Source organism: Gekko japonicus, unplaced genomic scaffold (assembly GCF_001447785.1).
Source record: "Gekko japonicus isolate JY-2015 unplaced genomic scaffold, Gekko_japonicus_V1.1 scaffold747, whole genome shotgun sequence".
Taxonomy (NCBI): Eukaryota; Metazoa; Chordata; class Lepidosauria; order Squamata; family Gekkonidae; genus Gekko; species Gekko japonicus.
Window position 1 is genome coordinate 623,792 of NW_015160231.1, and position 18,819 is coordinate 642,610.

The 18,819-nt window shown below is 44.0% G+C and overlaps 1 protein-coding gene across 1 annotated transcript in view; it reads right to left on the bottom strand.

Annotated features, from left to right (window-relative positions):
• The window catches only part of LARS2 (leucyl-tRNA synthetase 2), an 85,146-nt gene that overhangs the window by 11,612 nt on the left and 54,715 nt on the right, over positions 1-18,819 (bottom strand). The window contains exons 14-19 of the mRNA XM_015412265.1: positions 17,707-17,844; positions 12,951-13,054; positions 8,762-8,944; positions 7,727-7,896; positions 4,578-4,655; positions 520-631 (exon numbers count right to left, since the gene is read on the bottom strand). Coding sequence (XP_015267751.1) covers positions 520-631; positions 4,578-4,655; positions 7,727-7,896; positions 8,762-8,944; positions 12,951-13,054; positions 17,707-17,844 — 785 coding nt within the window. The remainder of the gene's footprint in view (positions 1-519; positions 632-4,577; positions 4,656-7,726; positions 7,897-8,761; positions 8,945-12,950; positions 13,055-17,706; positions 17,845-18,819) is intronic.

An 18,819-nucleotide genomic window follows, 5' to 3' on the forward strand; every position in this document is an offset into this window, starting at 1 on the left:
ACCCTCCCCCCCCCCCCCCCCCCCCGCACACACACACATCATGTTGGCATCTCAGCTACAGAGGTCTAATCACTTGTTGGCCAAACAACATATATAGTACATCATCACTGAAGATCAGTGAGTGGGAGCTGAGTCATCTAAAGGGACAAATTTAGGTTTTCAAGAGCCCGATGAGAACTCTCGCTATTATAATAAACATTTCACAACAGAAGTTTAATTGCCTACAAATTCTATGAACAGCCACTTACTTGCATAAAATGCGGCACCAATTTTTCATGAAGAGGAGTCACTAACTGCAATCCTAAGAGGAATTACACCCTTGAAGTCAATGGACTCAGCAGGGTGTAACTCTGCTTCAAGTTGCACTGTAAAGGATGCCGCTTATAACTTTCCATCTCTTATGCCTTTAAGACAAGGGTTATAATCAAAACGTTTAGTTATGACAACAGACTTTTTCCTGGAAGTCTTTCCTTCACAATGGTAACAAGACCCCCACAACCCCATGATTCTGCAAGTTACCTTTCCAGATCTCTGAAGTTACGTGTGGGGCCATCGGGGCAAGCATAACACAGAGAGTCGCCAAAGCATCTTCAAACTCCACACTGTGGAGGATAAGCCGTGGGGAGACTTGCTGTAACGAAGAAGAATGGGATTTGTGAATACAGTACTATTGAATAAGGTGAGGGAAAAAGATAGTCCAAAAGTAAAAAACATAAAGAGCTGTACTCGGCAATGAAAAGCCAGATCCCACATTTATACAGTGAGATGCTCTAGGCCAGGGGTGGCCAAACTTACTTAACCTAAGAGCCACATAGAATAAACGTCAGATGTTTGAGAGCCACAAGACCTGAACAAATATTACCCACACATTTTTATGGAAAAATATGCAAATTTGCTTTTTCTCCAAGCTGGCTGGGGGGGGGGGCTTTGAGAATGCACTTGAAGTTGTTTTCTTCTCTGCTCCTGCTCCCACCTCAAGCCTACCCAGGGAGGGGAACACTGGCTGGGGAAGGGAAGACCAACTGGGGAGTCATGCCTCCCCTTCACTTCCCCAGCGGCCCTGCCGGGAGCCACACAATATGTGGGAAAGAGCCCCTGCTCTAGGCAGTCCTGACTTTTCTGTCTGCAGAACATCGAGATGAGTAGGAGTTGTGTATACACACACACACACACATACACACACCCTAGGAAATGTCAAACCCAAAAGACTTAGGTTGTCAATGGATACGGCTGACCATTTGGCCTTGACCGACAAAGGAAATGGCACCGGCAAGTCTTGGGGCTCTGTGAAGTCCTCAGAAAAGGTTCCTGCACACAAAAGTCTATCGGATTAGGGGACTGAAACTGGAATTCGCTGCTTAGTACTATCTTAATTTATAATTCCTCTTGCAAATGCAAGAGATAAGCGGGACAAGATGGATAACCCGGGCCTGTGTTTTGTTTGGATACACTGTCAGCATTCCATCTCTGTCTGCTTTAGATAAAGCCGAGTAACCCAATCAGTTTCAGAAAAGACGAAGTATTGAAGCTGGAGAGGGGGAGGAATTTTCCGAGGCCCAAGAATTATTAGCTTTTGGCATACAAAGAACACTCGTCTAATCCTGTCACCACAGTTTGTTTCTTAGGACAGAATAATATCACATCCACACATAATACACGGAGACAACTGCTTTTCTTTGGAGGGACAGCCATGCCCCTATAATCCATCAACACACATACCCTTTAAGAATGTTATGATGCAGTAGCTGTTCACAACTGAGTGAAGCACAAACAAACTAATACACACACAAATGGAGAGTGCTCGATAGTTGTTGTTGTTTTTCTACATACACATACAACAATCACTTTAGAACTGTGCAGGCACTGCCAGCACCGACTTCCTGAAGTGCATCCAAAGATCCGCAGACTTCAGCAAAGCAGAACTTTCCCCTCCTCGCCCCTGTGGCAGCTCACTTAGCCCACACCCCAAATTTTGTTTCTGGGTGTCAGTGGACCCTAAGGGACAACCACAGGGTGAAATTGGGGGTCTGCAGTGGGAATCAGTGGAAATTGTCACTCCCTCTTCCTACCACCTGGGTAGCCCAGGCAAACCCAATCTTGTCCTATCTCGGAAACTAAGCAGGTCTGACCCTGGCAAGGACTTGGAAGGGTGACCTCCAAGGAATACCAGGGTTGAGAAACTGAAGCAGGCAATAGCAAGCCGCCTCTCTGAAATGTCCAAGCCTCACTAGGGGTCGCCAGAAGTCAACCATGACTTTCAGGCATGCGTGTGTGTGCACGTGCTCACGCGCACACACACAAATATCACACACACAAAAAAGACTCCAAGTCTTTGGAACTATGTGGTTAAATACCTGTCATTGCTTTCTAACCACTTGAAATAAACTGTGAAATAAATAAACCCATGCAGGAGCTGTGTGCTAAGAGACATCCAAATAACTTAAAACAGAGGGAAACAAGCTATATAATAACAGGAGCATCATTACTTTGCTTGTTGTATTCATGTCAATAGTTATACCCTACTTCCCCTCTGTCTCCTTGAGAGGTTTTTAAAAATGTAATTCACGCACTGCCATATACTTGTGCTCTAGAACAATACATTAAAACATTCACAGACTGGCCAGATGAGCTGTGTGCAGTATCCAATATGCAGTTAAGCAACTATGATAATCTCTTGACTGTGTTCCACGAAACAGTCACAGCAAATGTGAAAATGCTGTTTGGGGCAGGTGTTATGTTCTTCAAAACTGGTTCAGGCCTCCTCTCCAGGGAAGGGGCCTTAGCTCAGCAGTAGAGCATCTGTCTTGCATGCAGAAGGTCCCAAGTTCAATCCTCAGCATCTCCAGTTAAAGGGGTAATGTAGAAACATGAGGCCCCAGAGAAGTGTTGCCAGTCACAGTACAGAATAGACCAAGGGCCTGATTCAGTACAAGGCCGGTTCATATATTCACTGTGCTTTGAATGTCTGGAGAAATGTGATATTCCCAAAGTGAAGATGATGTAAAACAAGCTGATTATTTTTAAAGCATACATTACACGCACAAAGATATCTTTTTAGTATCATTCAGAAAGCCTTGTTTGCAGGCTGACAGTTCTGCTAGGTCCCCAAAATACCTCCTTCTCCGTTTAACAACTGCCTACCCATCAGAAGTTTTCCTCACTAGACTTTTTCCAGTGGCACAGTGCTTACGTCCACGGTTACTAGAAAGGATCATTCAAAGTAAGAAAGAGAACAGATTTTATCATTTTCTGAAGTGAAACTTTTTAGTTCTAAATTTAGCTTTCAGACTTCCTGGTTTCAAAAACGGTACAAAAGTAGATATTTCCAAGTGCTGGTGAAAACTTGTTCTATAGCACTACTGAAGTACTCTCAGGCTTTACAGTCTACCAATCTGAGAAGAATGCAAGCAGATGGCCTGAACAGAAAGACATCATTATTACATTAGCCTGAAGACATTTGTAGCTTCAGTATGTTGCTTCAACAAGCCAGGTATTCTGATGTAACCAAAAACTGTGTCAGAATATCATTAAATTCACTCAGAGCAGGGGGAAAAAATAAGGCTTCACCTTACTACATATTTTTTTTAACTTGCTGGAAAATATGTTTTAATTTACAGTCATAAAACCATATTTACAGTGTTATCAAGGGTGATGATTTTGTTATGTATTTGATTAATGACCACTAAACTGTGGTGATGCTGGACAAGCTGCATGTATGCATGTGACGGACTGCACTTTTAAAAGCTTAGAAGTGTTGTACAAAGAGCTAAAGGACTGTGAAGGGATAATTCTTCACAGAGACAGAGAGCCTTGAGTGGTAGGCTTCTCCAAGCAATCTGATTGGCTAGCATCAGCTGAGCAGAAAGAGACTTTAGAGCTGAATGCTGAGGAGAATTCATTCAGAATTCAGCCCTGACTGAGAGCAGTTTAACACAGAAAGGAGAACTGGGGAAAGTTGGCAAGGACAAGTGGGTAGGTAGACGGAGACCCCCATTCAGGCCAAAGAGAGGGAATAGATCTTCTTAGTTAGAGGAGAATTTCCTAACCCAGTCAAACAGGAGTTAGCTCTGAAGAGTGCAGAGATACCTGGTTTAGTGTGGTTAGAAACTGCCTTTAGAGACCTTAAGAGTCAGTTTAAAAACTCAATACGTGTATTGGTGTTTCAAGAGAAGGGGTTCGGGTACTGGATAGAGTGGACTAGCCTTCTGGAAACCAAAAGAGCCAGAGAATACTCAAAGAAAGTGTACTGGAGTGTTTGGGAAAACACTGGAACAAAAGCCTCTCAACATAAGGATTTTAAGTAACTGGGCAAACAGCCCAAATATTATACTGTGACAAGGTGGGACAGCCAAAATTCTTCAGGAAAGAAGAAAACTAGGGCAGCTCAGTCACAAAAGTGAAAGAAAAATTTGTTGCTAAGGGAAAGGGAAAATCTTGCTGCTAAGGGGGGAAAGTGGACGGAGCTGTCATAATGTAATTTTGAAGAGACAGCATTGGACTGTCTCAAAATGTAATGTGGTCAAATGACCTTATGGGAATGTGGAAGCTAAACCGAAATATTTACATAGTATACTTACCAACAAAGTATTACTGAGACCCATCAGTTGAGAAATTGCAGCATTGAACAAGTAATCCTTCAGGAAGTATCCTGTTACCTAATTACAATAAAAGCAGAAAAAAACCCACTGGTGAAGTAGATTACTGCATCATTGAGATTCTCTCACTGTGAAAGACATAAGGAGAAACAAATGTCTGAGGGCCTCGAGGTACAAATACACCTTCTACAGGTATAATTAGAATGATCCTATCCTTGAGCTGAAACAATAAAGGTTCCCTTGCTCGAAAGCCAGTCGAATCCGACTCTAGGGTTGCGGTGCTCATCTCCGTTTCCAAGCCGAAGAGCCAGCGCTGTCCGAAGACGTTTCCGTGGTCATGTGGCCGGCATGACTAAACACCAAGGCACACGGAACGCTGTTACCTTCCCACTGAAGTGGTACCTATTTATCTACTTGCAATTTATTGCTTTCGAACTGCTAGGTTGGCAGGAGCTGGAACCAGAGACGGGAGCTCACTCCGTCATGCGGCACACTCGGGTCTCGAACTGCTGAACTACCGACCTTCCACAGCCTGCAGTTCAGCGTCTTAACCACTTGAGCCACCGCAGCTCCTTAAGCTCAAACAATAATCTTTCTTTAAAAAATGTTTTTTAATTTTTTTTTAGCAGAATTCAAACAATAACACATAATAACCATCATAATCCCAATAGTAACTAATTAAATAACACTGAGGAACTATAAGAAGCATACAGTAGAACATTAATTTAGGTGATTAATAATCTTTCTTTATGTACATTTAAGAAAACAACAGAAGTTTGGAATATAGCTTCCTTTTTCATCCATTAGGCTTGAATATCAATAGGGAAAAAAGATTTCAGTATGCTCCAAGATCCCTAAAGATGAACTCTAAGAAGCAAAAACAGGTGATCTGTTCACTGTTCCCCTGTGCGTTCAGTTAACACAAGGCAAAGCCAGTGTGGTGTAGTGGTTAGAGTACTGGACTAGGAGATGGGAGACTCCGGCTCAAATCACCGCTTTGCCACCGAAGCCTGCTTGGGAACCCCAGGCCTGCTGCACACTCTTGGCCTAACCTACCTCACAGACTTATTATCAGGCTAAATGGAGGCGAGTAGAATGGGGTATAAAAGTCAGGGTATAAAAAAATAATAAATAAATTATAGAGACCAGTGTATGAAAGGACCGGTTGTGTACTTTACATATCTTTGCAAGGCTGTCAATAACCGTTGAACTTGTTCCACATGTCCAGAAGAACTTCTCCCTTTTGCTACTTGAAGACACTGTGTTGCTACCTCACTTGGCACGGCAAACAAAAAATTAAAAATGGAAAGAAGGAACAAAGGCAATCTGTGATGCAGCACCGGGAATCTCCCGTTTTGTTTTCCCAAGTCACAAATCCCACTGATTGAGCATGTCCTTAAGACGACCTAAAGTAGGACCATGGCAGCGGTCACACACACTAAATAATCCACTTTCAAACTGGATTTTTACTGTGTGAACTGGCAAAATCCAGTTGGAAAGTGCACTGAAAGTGGATTATTTAGTGTGTGAGACCGCAGCCATATCTGTATGATATGCTGCCACATACCAAATGGATATGGGAAACTGGAAACAGGATTCTCTCCCTCCCCTTCCTGCCCACAACTGTTTATGTTTCTGTGCTAGTCTCCAATATATTTTATATAAAAATACATTTTATATATGCAGTACGTATGCATACAGACACATATACAACCATGAACCTTCAAACTCATATGGTAATAGGCATAGCATACTGTACACCTCTGAGGAGCATCAAATGCTTTCTAACTGAATGAATGGCATCTCTTCAGGTTGTCCCACTGAAAAATCCCCAACCAATTTATTAAATCAGCAGTTATTTTAATTAGGCTTCTACAGAATCTTGTCTAGCTCATTAAAAAACAAACAGGCAATAGCAACTTTACTGTTACATCTTACAGAAACATCCAAATCTTGTGCTATTAGCAGCGTTTCTGTACAGACTGCAATACATGAAGACATTTTGTTAGAGTGTTTCCCACAGTCATAGCCTGGAAAGGAAACACGAAATCCATGCCAGTGTTAACGAGGTAGTTTCTGAAATTTAAACCGAAGTCAGAACAACAGATATTTAGAAAATCTTTATGATGTCACTTACAGGTATTTACTACTAGCACTATTTGAATTTCTTTCGTCTCAAGACAGTGTATATGTGAGCTCATTTCTCCTCATATAACAATCCTGTGAGGTAGTTAGATTGAAAGCTAATGACCCAGCCCCCAATCAAACAGAGTGCTTCTTGGCTGAGCAGGCATTTGAACCCGAGCCTCACTGGTCCAAGTTTAACCTGGGAGAACCGGGTTTGATTCCCCACGCCTACAGATGCAGCTGCTGGTGTGACCTTGGGTTAGTCACAAGTTCTTACAGAGCTATTCTCTCATGAGCAGTTCTTGAGAGAGCTCTCTCAGCCTCACCACAGGGTGTCTGTTGTGAGGAGGGGAAGAGAAAAGAGATTGTAAGCCACTCTAAGACTCCGTCCGATAGTGAAGGGTGGGGTATAAATCCAATCTCCTCCTCCTCTCTGCCTACCGATGTTAATTCCTCAAGACAGATGCTAGATATATAGGTGTGGAGGAGGAAGAAAGTCAACTTCTCCCCCACAAATAACTAATGCTCGAAAGAAGGCCCTGTTAAATGTTTCTCTCTCTCCCTCTTTAAATAAGCACAATTCATGGTAATGTACCCTGTTGCCTTACATCAAAGCAGGAATACGATCATCATCCAGCAACATTTCAGAAATCCTTCCTGCTGTCTTTACAGGAGTATTACAGAAATAGTGGTATTTACAGCACATGGCACAATAGCTGTTTTGCTGGCAATACAACAGTTTAATAAGCTGAACGCACACACAAGCACCTCAGGGCACGTCTAGCCTTGTGACATCTGCGGTCATCACCAAATGCCATTATAGAACAGCATGTACTTTCCCCAGGTTATAAGGAGGGAGGCTGAGAAGAGGACTTCAAAGGGGTTATGTTCTACTAACTTTTTTCTTTAAGCACTCTGAAATTACACTGGTGTGACAACCAGCAAAATATCACGAGAGACCTAACGGCTCCATCATTTTTAGAATAGTCAGAATTCTTTCTAACCTCAGAGACCACAAGGTTCTTCCGCTCCCAGATACGTCTGGCTTGGGCTTGCTCTGTTTGATTCAGGAGCTGAGGACTGGGCAGCGTTCCAGAATCCCTGGCTTCAATAAGTTTGGTTGCTAAGTGCCAGAGGCGAGATTGCCATCTCTGCACCCCAGAGAGTGCATCAGCTAAATTTAATGAAAAATGGCACGGGTGAGAGAGAGAGAGAAAGAAAGAGAGAGGTTTTCATTAATGCAAGTTAAGATAACACCGTTCAAGCCCACTTGAAATGAGTCAGCATTTAAAACATTCAAAGACCTTGGTTTGCTTTATTAATGTTTAGTTATATAACTGAATAAATAATAATTCTCTGACTTGACTTCATCAGCAACTATGCATTGTTATCGTAATTTTTAAATACTTTCTGTCGTATTTTTTTTCCAGGGCTGAAAGGCTAGTGGTACAAACGCCTTCCCAGAGAAATATTCGCTTTAGATTCTGATGACAGATGTAACAACCCTCTTAATGCCTGTCTAAGTACTTGCAAAGGCGATCAAAGAGACAGAGATTGCTTTAGGGGATGTGTAACCTGAAAGGGGATAAAAAGCCAGGTTCTGCCAAGCCAAGGGACGTGAGACGATAGTCACCCCAATTATGACGCCTGGAATGGCTACATTTTGTAATGAGACAGTTTGTCTCTTAAACGTGACTGAGGCCCAGTTCAGACCCCCTCTCATCTGGCTGGCCCTTTCACATAGCCAAGCCCTCTTGGGTAGAGGCATGTTTGCAAGAGTGCCAGATTCACGGCCATAAGAAAACGAGGATAGGGGCTTTTTGATAAGGAAAGAGTTGAAACAACTTTGTGCAATGCTTGTGCCTTTGGAGCAAGCCCTCTGCTCTTTGAAATTCACTTTGTGACAGGTCTCTTAAGTAGTAAGTTGCATTAAATATTTTATGAATATTATGAAAATATTTTTCCCATAACCGGAAGCCATTCTGCAGCTTAAACCGTAAAATCAGGGAACAGAGGGGATCACGGGAAGGGAGACTTACTCTTCGTATCCCATAAGATGTCTTGCTCTGGAGGGGCAGCGAAGAGGAGGTAGAGCCGGACGGTGTCCATTCCGTACCTCTGGACTACCTCCTTGGGCTCTATGCCATTATGTTTGGATTTACTCATCTTCTCCCAGGTCACCTGCAGTTTCTCTTTGGTTTTCAGGTGAACGGGTTCAGGACCTAAATATACAGAAACATACAAAGGAATCACTACCTTAGCTCTCTACATACAAGGGCTTAAGTTAGGACCTGTGTTTCACCTTCTCAAACAAATATGTATAAAAAGAAGAAGAAGGCTTCCGGTGGGTGGATTGGCGATGGCGGTCGCTCTCCTCAATGTCTGAGGAGGCGACTAGCACACCCGCGGCTTGGAGGGGTGCCACCTCAAGTGGCACCCCCACGGAGCCCTTGTGAAGGGTTCCAGGCCAGGGGGCTTTTGAGGGTTAGCCTCTTCGACGGCTGGATGCCAGAGAATAGAAACTTCCCTCCGCCCCGATGGTCCAGCCGGCTGGGTGACCTTAGGGTACAAGCCAATCTAACCGGGACAAGCGCAGGAGATCGAGCGAAATAGCATATGAAGAGAGCGGGTCACGTTATGACCAACAATGAACGTGAGTTCGACATAAACGGATTATTTTACTAAAACGGAGTACCCCCCCTCGTGAGAAAAACGGTGCGTAAGGAGGGACGCCTCCTAAGCGCGTGAATGGACTAATGTAGCGAAGGGGGAAGGGGGGAAGCAAACAGCGAATTCTTTTCTGAGAGACTTACTTGAGTACCGATAGTGAAATGCCGAGTCTTTCGGGTCCTGGCATAGCGGTTTGGAAGTGTAAACAAAGTGAAAGATGGCGGCTTCCCGAGGAAAGTTAAACCCGAAACCAGGTAGTCAGAGCCCAAGGTCGGAAGAGGGAGCAGACGTCATGAAGCTGCTAACAGATATGCTGAAGCCAGTAATGGAGCAACTCGGTGGCATTAACCAGCAATTGGCCACACTGAACCAAAACTTTGCTCTGCAGCAGCGCCAGCTGGCAGAAACGGAGAAGAAAGTGAAGCGTGCAACTGTAAAAATTACAGAGATGGATATCGCAAATAAGAAGATGAAGAAAAGAGTGATGGATGTGGAAACAGTACAAAAACTTCAGGAAACTAGTGTGTTACAGCTTCAAATGGAAAAAGCTAACATGACTCTCAGATTTCAGGGGGTGCCTAAAAAGGAAAAAGAAGATCTAAAGTAACAGGTATATCAGCGGATGTAATAGTAAAAGACATGGAGGCTGCCTATAGGGCATACTCCAATTATATTAGGAGAAATGACCTGCCTGGAGAGATTGTGGTGAGATTTGCAAGAAGACAGACCAGAGATGCGGTATTAAAGGCAACTTCGGCAAATCCACTGAAAATTGGGAACACAATCATAAAGACTTTAAAGGATATTCCATTTGAAATCCGTCAAAAGAGGAAAGGTTACAAGGAACTGATCTCATTTCTTCAAACTAATGGAATTCAGTACAGGTGGGCGATTCCTGAAGGTGTAATTTTTAAAGTCAACGGCAAAAGAGAGAAGATTGACTCCATCTTTAAAGCTAAGGAATTTTTGAGACGTCAGCTCGGGCCGGAAGAAGAACGTAAAGATGAAGAATCCAAGTCAAGTGACTCTGCTACTTCGGGAACGGACAAGGACTCTGTGGGGGAAGCAGCAGCAACGAAAACTGTATATGACTTTAGGGATAGAAAACCGAAGTAAGGGCAGAAGGACTCTGTAAATTGCTCTCTGAAGTAAGAAGATGCTCAAGAAGTACTCTCACAAAGATTAACTTACTAATGTAGAAGATGTGTTAAACAAGAATTTCACAAGTATATTGTATTACTAACACTTGTCTTACTAACATTTATATTAACATGGAAAGGATCTCCTACTCTTGGGTTTTTAGTTAGTGTGGGTATCTTTCCTTTATCCTTAGATGTAGTCCCCCCTCCCTATATTTTTCGTTGTAGTTATTAGTCTATGAAAAATAATAAAAATACCCCTTTGGGGGTTTCAAAAAAAAAAGAAGAGGAGGAGGAGGAGGAGGAAGAAGAGGAAAATGAGGAAGAGGAGGAGGAAGAGATTGGATTTATACCATGCCCTTCACTACCCAAAGACGTCTCAGAGCGGCTTACAAACTCCTTTCCCTTCCCCTCCCCACAACAGACACCCTGTGAGGTAGGTGGGGCTGAGAGAGCTCTGACAGAAACTGTTCTTTTTCAGGGACAGCTCTTGTCAGAACTATGGCTTGCCCAAGGTCATTCAGCCAGGTGCAAGTGGAGGAGTGGGGAATCGAACCCGGTATTTTTGGCCACTGTGTGACAGAGTGTTGGACTGGATGGGCCTTTGGCCTGATCCAACATTGGCGTCCCTTATGTTCTTATGTTATGTTCTTATGGTTCTCCCAGATTAGAGTCTGCACACTTAACCACTACACCAAACTGGAGGCAGACAGAAACTGTTCATGCTTGTTCTAGCCATAGTTTATCTCTCAGGGGGAAAGGGTGCGGTGGGGGACAATCTAGAGGGAACTACCTTCTAGGAAAGAACAAAAATCCCAGTGTTGTGGGCCAAGCCCCTTATCAAAAACGAACAGCCTGGGCAGCCAGGTGAGGGCAGCTTTGTAAATCACAGAAAAACAGAACAAAAGCAAACAAATCTCAGTTCTACTCCTTGGGTTTCCATTCCAATGTATGAAAAAAGGGAAGGCACACAAGACTCAGCTGCAGGTTCAGTGTCTGGGCATGTGGATTCCCCACCCACCCCTCAACTGACAACTGTAGTGGGTGGAGACGACCACTGCAATGGCAGAGACATTTGAAGCCAGGCCACCTCAGCTGAGTGGTGGTTTCCTGGGGAGGGGGAAGAGGCAAAGTTGCATCCAAGTGACACTGTGGGAATCTGACGTCTCACAGGAGCCCAGGAGACCTGAGAAGGCCTGCACAAAGTGTGGTGTGCTCTTCAGAAGAGCTGCAAGGTCAGCTGAGGAGGCCATCTGATTTGCTGCTCTTAGCAGCATGGACCACGTGACAAGGGACAGCTGGGTACTGAAACGCCTTCTTCTTCTGAACCAAGGCTGCAGGGCAGACCAGGCAGCATCCCATCCTTGGGGGAGGAGAGGTAAGTTTTTTTGGCCTATGCACCTATGCTATCCATATTTAGATACAGGAACCCTTGTCCCCCTTGGATATCAGCCCCAAATGCATAATCCCCTTATTCAGATAAAACCACCAAGCTTGCACAATTTGGGAACTGCCAAACTCACTCCTTGTCAAAACTTATGGTAGTCACCTCAGTTTGAGGAGGAGGCCCCACCCTCAGATAGACTGTAGCTCAGTGGTCTTCTGCCTACGGACCCTGACCTTCAGGTGTGTCGTGGAGTCCATCCTGCCGGGCTGTGAACTGCTAGAGTGTGCAGGGTTTTGTTGTTTTTTTGCTGCCTTTTGGAAGGATTTGCTGCATAAAGAATAAAGGCGTCACGCCTCTTGCCTCCCTTTGTATACATATTTAAAACAGTAGTAGGATGGTAGTGGACAGGTTCTGTCTATCGTCCTGACCTTTGGCTTGTTCCTCTCTATGGTACGCCTCCCAGTGCTTGGCTTGTAGTTCCTGTCCCCAGCTCTTTTGGTCTGCTGCCCAGAGCCCTAGCCTCAACACTGGTGAGATCATAAGTCTGGCTTCTCCTCTGCCCTGTCATAGGACACATATTATGTGACTTCCTGTCACATGCTTGCAGCTCAGTGGGGCCCATGTCTGGAAAGGCTGACAACTATGGCTCCATTAGTTGCTATGCCTGGATCTTCTGAGCTCACTGCAAGCCTCATGAAACTTCAGCCAGGCTAATGTACAGCATTACCACAACATCTTCAGCATTTTTATGCGTCTTTGGGGGGGGGGGCGCTGATGCAGACATCCTGCTTTAGGTAACCCCATTCCAGTCTTCAGTAAAAACCAGATATAAGTTTTGAGCCTGCGTATCAGCATTATAGCTGTATTCGCACTCTCTTTATAGCCAGCCAATAGCAAACCACTCCATTTCTGCCTCAGAGATTCACCTACCGTTGCTCCATTTTAGGTACCCTGACAAACAATAACCTTTTTCAAAAGCCCCCCCCCTCCCTCGGTTTTGTGCTGATCCAATTCCCTCACCACCTAATTTACCAGTAAGATCAATTTCTTCCTTCTTCAAATACTGGCCCGATGTTGCTAGCCTGAATGTCCGATTCTTGATAAGACCTTGAACTAACAGCTCATTAAAAGGCTCTCTGAGGAAAGAAAGAGAAAGAATTTTGCTGAAAATAGCAACAAGAATACACGTTAAGCTTACTGAAGTCCCATCTTGTTCGTGAAAGAACATCAGGCTGACTTTACCAGAATCAGCCCCAGTGGGCTCTCTCCATCCAGCTTCTTAGAACTTCCAAACAGGCCCTGCTAAAATGGCATCCATCTTGTTTTTGGCCTATCTTGTTGGACGTGCTCACCAAAGGTAGGACTTTTAAGCATTATTGACAGAGTCAGTCTCTCAACTGGATTTTCCAGGAGAGGCATGCTGATAAAAAGAGGCTAAGCTACACAAAGATCCTGGTTACTCCCAGATCACCAAGTCATTTGTACTGGGCATCTTGCTGGGACCCAGTATCTAAAACCAAGGAGGAAGCTGACTGAACAGAGAGACAAAGGCTACAATCCTATGGATACTTTTCTAGGAGAAAGCTCCACTAAATATCATGGCACTTATTTCCCAATAGACCTTGCTTGGGACTACTCCCAAAGTTCAGAGTCACTTCTTGCACTGTTCTGCCATACCTGGGGAAGATGGAGAGGCTTAATTTCCTCCATTCTATTGTACTGCTGTTAAATAGAGTAGAACTCAACACACACACGTGGTTTGCAGGATGTCAATAGATGATGTGACCAATATTCTACTATATTTGCCTGAAGTTAAGTACATTTCTGTTTGCTCAAGAGAATATATGTTCACATGTGAAAGTGTCCACACATGTGAGAGAATAACATCTTTTGACACAGCTAACTGTGATGACTAGCAACAAGTAAGCGGCATCCTGGCATGTCAGTTTGGTGTAGTGGTTAAGTGAGTGGACTCTAATCTGGGAGAACTGGGTTTGATTCCCCACTCCTCCACTTGCACCTGGCTGGATGGCCTTGGGCAAGCCGTAGCTCTGATAAGAGCTGTTCTTGAAAAAGAGCAGTTTCTGTCAAGAGCTCTCTGAGCCTCGCCTACCTCACAGGGTGTCTGCTGTGGGGAGGGGAAGGGAAAGGAGTTGTAAGCCGCTCTGAGACACCTTTGGGTAGTGAAGGGAGGGGTATAAATCCAATCTCCTCCTCTTCTTCTTCATTCATTGTTACAAGCCATGGGTATGGATTTACTGACACAGACCCAATGGCCTTAATTTGAGACACATCAGCTCATTACAGATAGAGAAGAGTATGAAATCTGAGGGTTCCACTTTGACACAGTCTTATGGGCAATGATAGCATCATCCAAATATGAGTAACACATGTTTCTGTTCCACACATACACATCTGAACTAACTTTGCAAAACTCTGTATACATTCTCATTAAATGTAGCCATTGAAAATGTCACATTCGTCCTGACCTCGATAGCCCAGGCAAGCCCGAACTCAACAGATCTCGGAAGAAGAAGAAGATGAAGGAGAGGAGGAGGAGACTGGATTTATACCCCGCCCTTCACTACTCCAAGAAGTCTCAGAGCGGCTTACAATCTCCTTTCCCTTCCCCTCCCCACAACAGACCCCCTGTGAGGTAGGTGGGGGCTGAGACAGCTCTTTGAGAACTGTCCTTGAGAGAACAGCTCTGAAAGAACTTGTGACTGACCCAAGGTCACACCAGCAGCTGCATGTGGAGGAGTGGGGAATCAAACCCAGTTCCCCCAGATTAGAGTAGGTGCTCCTAACCACTACACCAAGCAAGGTTGACTCTGGCAAGTACTTGAATGGGAGGCCTCCTTTACCAGCAGTCAGCAGGTGGGGACAGGCTTTATTCAGCCACCTCTCTGAATATCCTCCAGTAAGGGCCAGTCACCAGAGGTCACCATGACTTCCAGGTGCACACATGCACGCATACGCACATATGAAAAAAATACCAAAAAGAGAAAGAAAATGTTACATTCAATGGAGTAAGGCTTTCTATCTTCAAATTTGGGGTACCCATCAAATGCTGAAAAAAACTAATGGCGCCACCCCTAGCATGGAAGCCACTGCTACACAGCTCCTTCCTGTGGTGTCCGGATAATGTGAGAAGTCCAAGAGTATGACTGCAGAGACTTTGTGCTTTCATTCCCCTTCCAAAATGGGGAAATGGGGCTCCTCCCACATGACCAGGGCTTCTCAAACTACTCAGGCAAAGCAGGAAGGAGATGCTGTACAGCTCCCACACCAATGAACACTTTCAACAGGGTGTGATGTTTAAAGAACTGGGAGACTCGGGTTCGAATCCCCACTCATGCCATGGGAGCTCACTAGGTTACCTAGGTGATCATTCTCTCTCAGTCTAACTTGCATCACAGGATGGCTGTTGTGGGAATAAAATGAAGGCAGGGAGAATGATGTTGTCAGCCACTTTGGGCTGCCACTGGTGAGACAAGTGAAGCATTAGTATTGAAATAAATAGACAAAACACAATTTGCTCATTTTCAAAATCCACAGGACTCCGTGTACTGCTACAAGTGTCAGAAATAAAGAAGGAAACCAAAGACAGGCCGTGATATGACACATTCCTTGAAAGCCTGTTTGTTAAATTTACAGAGAAGACAGAGAGAATAGGGGGGAAATGATTTAAACAATTCCACCGAATGCAAAAGCTGTTTTCTCACAAAAAGGAACTTGCTTGAAACCACGAACATTCTCCACAGGCAAATGTGGGGTAGGTGAAAACACTTTGGTAAGTTTCCAAGCCAGAAGTAATTTTTCAGGGAACGTTTATCTTTGATGACATAGTGTTAATTCACATAAGTTGCTCTTGTTGATAACAAGATGTACTTGTTTGCAAGCACAAAAGTACAAGAAACCTTACCATATATGGAAGTAACAAATATTTATATTTGTATATGGTAAAATAGTCTCTCACCAAAAAGATTTTCAAGCAACTTGGTTCCCAGCAGTGGAATATCTCGCAGAAGAAGAAGTGATTCCAAACAACTCTTATTACAAAGACCTGTTATATTTTTAAAAGGCTCTTACGGGTTGAGAATGTTGATTATTGCATGGTATTAATATGTGTTCTGAATGTACTGTTGAATATATTATTCAGAATAATAAAAAACACTTATTAAAAAGAAGAATTAAAAATGCCGGAGGGGAGGTTGCCAAAACGGTCCAAGGAAACTACCTTCTATCACTTTTCTCCAGCCGCTCTGTTTATGAAGAGTTCCTAACAGTATTGCACTAACAGCTCCCTCTTATGGCCGTTTAACTCCTCTCAAACTACATACTAAAGAGAGGGTGAAACAAGCAAAGGGCAAAAAAGGAGTCAGAATTCAGATATCATCATTTCTGGCAAGACATGGAAGCAATTTCCTTCCCATAAAAATGGTGCCAGCCTTGATCCAGAAATGGTACTGTATAAAAGCAACGAAGAAGAAAGCAGGATGCAGCCACTTTGCTCTGTTTTCCTAAGTCCTTCTTTCCTTATTCAATACAAGCCAATGAGGCAGATTTTTTGGTGTTCCTAAATAATCTCACAGGAACTGAAAGAGGCAATGCTCTGCTATTAAACAGTAAATTCCAGGAGCCAGAGGTAGTCTTGTGTGGCCCCTCCCTATGTGTATAATCCTTTCAAATATTTAAAAACATTAAATACAGTTCCAGGCTGGCTGTTCAGACTGTGTACAGGGAGAGCCACAGGCACTATCCAATAGGTGCTTGTGACCATTACACAGGGTTGTCAACCTCCAGGTGGGGTCTGCAGGTCTCTGAGATTTATATCTGATTTCTAGACTTCAGCCACCAGTTACCCTGGAGGAAATGGCAGCTTTAGAAGCTAGGCCAGAGGTGTCAAACATGTGGACCGGGGGCCGCACCATGCCCCCTGAGGGCTTCTATCAGGCCCGCAGTGGAACTGACTGTCTTCTGCTTCTAGTTCTGCTGCTGCCGCGTCATCGTAGGTTTGCAGCTTACAGATACACATACAGAACAGCATACTCAGGATTGCAACAGCACAGACATTTTGATGCAGTAATTCAGAGCAAGAGGTATCAGTTATCAGACACTGTTAAATAAACAAATATTGCAGGAGTGCTAATGTTTTGTTTTTAAGTTAAAAAAAAGCCCCTTTGTGTTTGTGTCCTTAATGAAGTTTATAGCTCCGCTACCTGGCATTACCTTTTGACACACATGGCCCGGCCCAACAAGGTCTCATTTCTGTCAGATCCGGCTCTCATAATGTTTGGCCCCAAAGAGTTCGACACCCCTGGACTGGGCCCGTGACATCGCCCTCCCTTCCCCAAACTCTGCCTTCCCCAGGTGCCGCCCCAAATCTCCAGGAGTTTCTCATCCCAGAGCTGGCAACCCTAAGGCCCTATACCCCAACATACAGGTATTTTCAGTTGTGATGGTTGTGTTGCTGGAAGCTAGTTTGGGGCTCTCAGCACTCGCGAGAGATGAACGCATTACTGAAACCTGAAAAACCAGTCTGACCATTGTGAGAACTAGTAAATGAACACGTACTACTGTGGGTCACTGCAACTTTACAATACCACCTCCACTTCTCTTTAATGTCTGTACACAGCCTAACCACAGTACAGAAATACACTGCTGGGGAAGGTACCCAGGTGCCGGCTTTCTCACTAAAGAGTTTTAGTTAAAACTTGAAATGCCGAGCATGCGTTTGAAGACTGAGACTGGGATAGTTTTTCCACAGGAATCAAATACAGCTTACTTGTGCTTCGTCAGCTTTTGATCGTGACAAAAATGACTGAAGAATCGGGCGTAGTACAAATGCATGACGGCGTGCTCCTTTCCTCCGATGTACAGATCCACAGGCATCCAGTAGTCTGCCAGTTCTTTATGAAAAGGCCTGTAAAAGGACAACAACAAAAGCTGGTGCCAGGAACGTTTATGGAAACCATTCCAATAATTAAGAATCTATTCAGATTGGCTTACAGGAAACCTCTATTTGGGATGCTACCATTAGAGGGCAACATGACATTATTATTCTCACATCAAAGTACATTCTGAACACTCTCAAGTGGCTGCTATCATTTGAACTTCAAAATGTAGTGCCTCATTATAAAAATCAAATATTCACACTGCTTGCGTGCATTTGTACAAAGGGCAAAAGGGTATCAGACATATATTGCGGGGGGGGCGCGTTCTGTAGAGGTCCTTTACTGCCTGTTCATCTTTAATTCAATCCTGTGCAGAGTTACTCTAGTCGAAATCCACTGGTTGCAATAAGCTTAGACTGGAGTAACTGCATAAGACAGCACTGTTATGCCTGGAGAAGCTACGAACAGGAGTATTTTCCTAGCAAGTGAACTCATATTCAGTGAATTCACATAACAATGAATTAAAAACAGATCATAGCGATAGTAACAATGCACTGAGAATGAAAAAAAAATATTAAGAAAAGTTCAATAAATGATTGTAAACAGCATTTTAAATGGATTTATAACTTGCCTTTTGTCCGCCATAAAATTCAAGGCAGTGTACACAGGATTCCCTGGTCTCCCTTCCATGCCTCGTGCAGCTTCAGCAAGGCAGCTGGGATTATGTGCCTTCCAGCTGTACCCACATGCAAAAAGACAATGCCTCTAAACAGTCAAACGAAGAATGACACCCCAAATAACCTCAAGTTCATCGGGGGGTGTGTGTGTGTCACAACACTGGGACCAGATTTAACTGTGCAAACCTGTCTGGTTTTCTGAGTGACAGCTGCAGATACAATCAAAGCAGCTTATATTTATTTATTTGTGCGTGGCTGCGGTCACACGGAGCATTAGGCACACTAGAGAGACAGAAGATAGGCGAATTTTCCGGGCGCGATCTCACC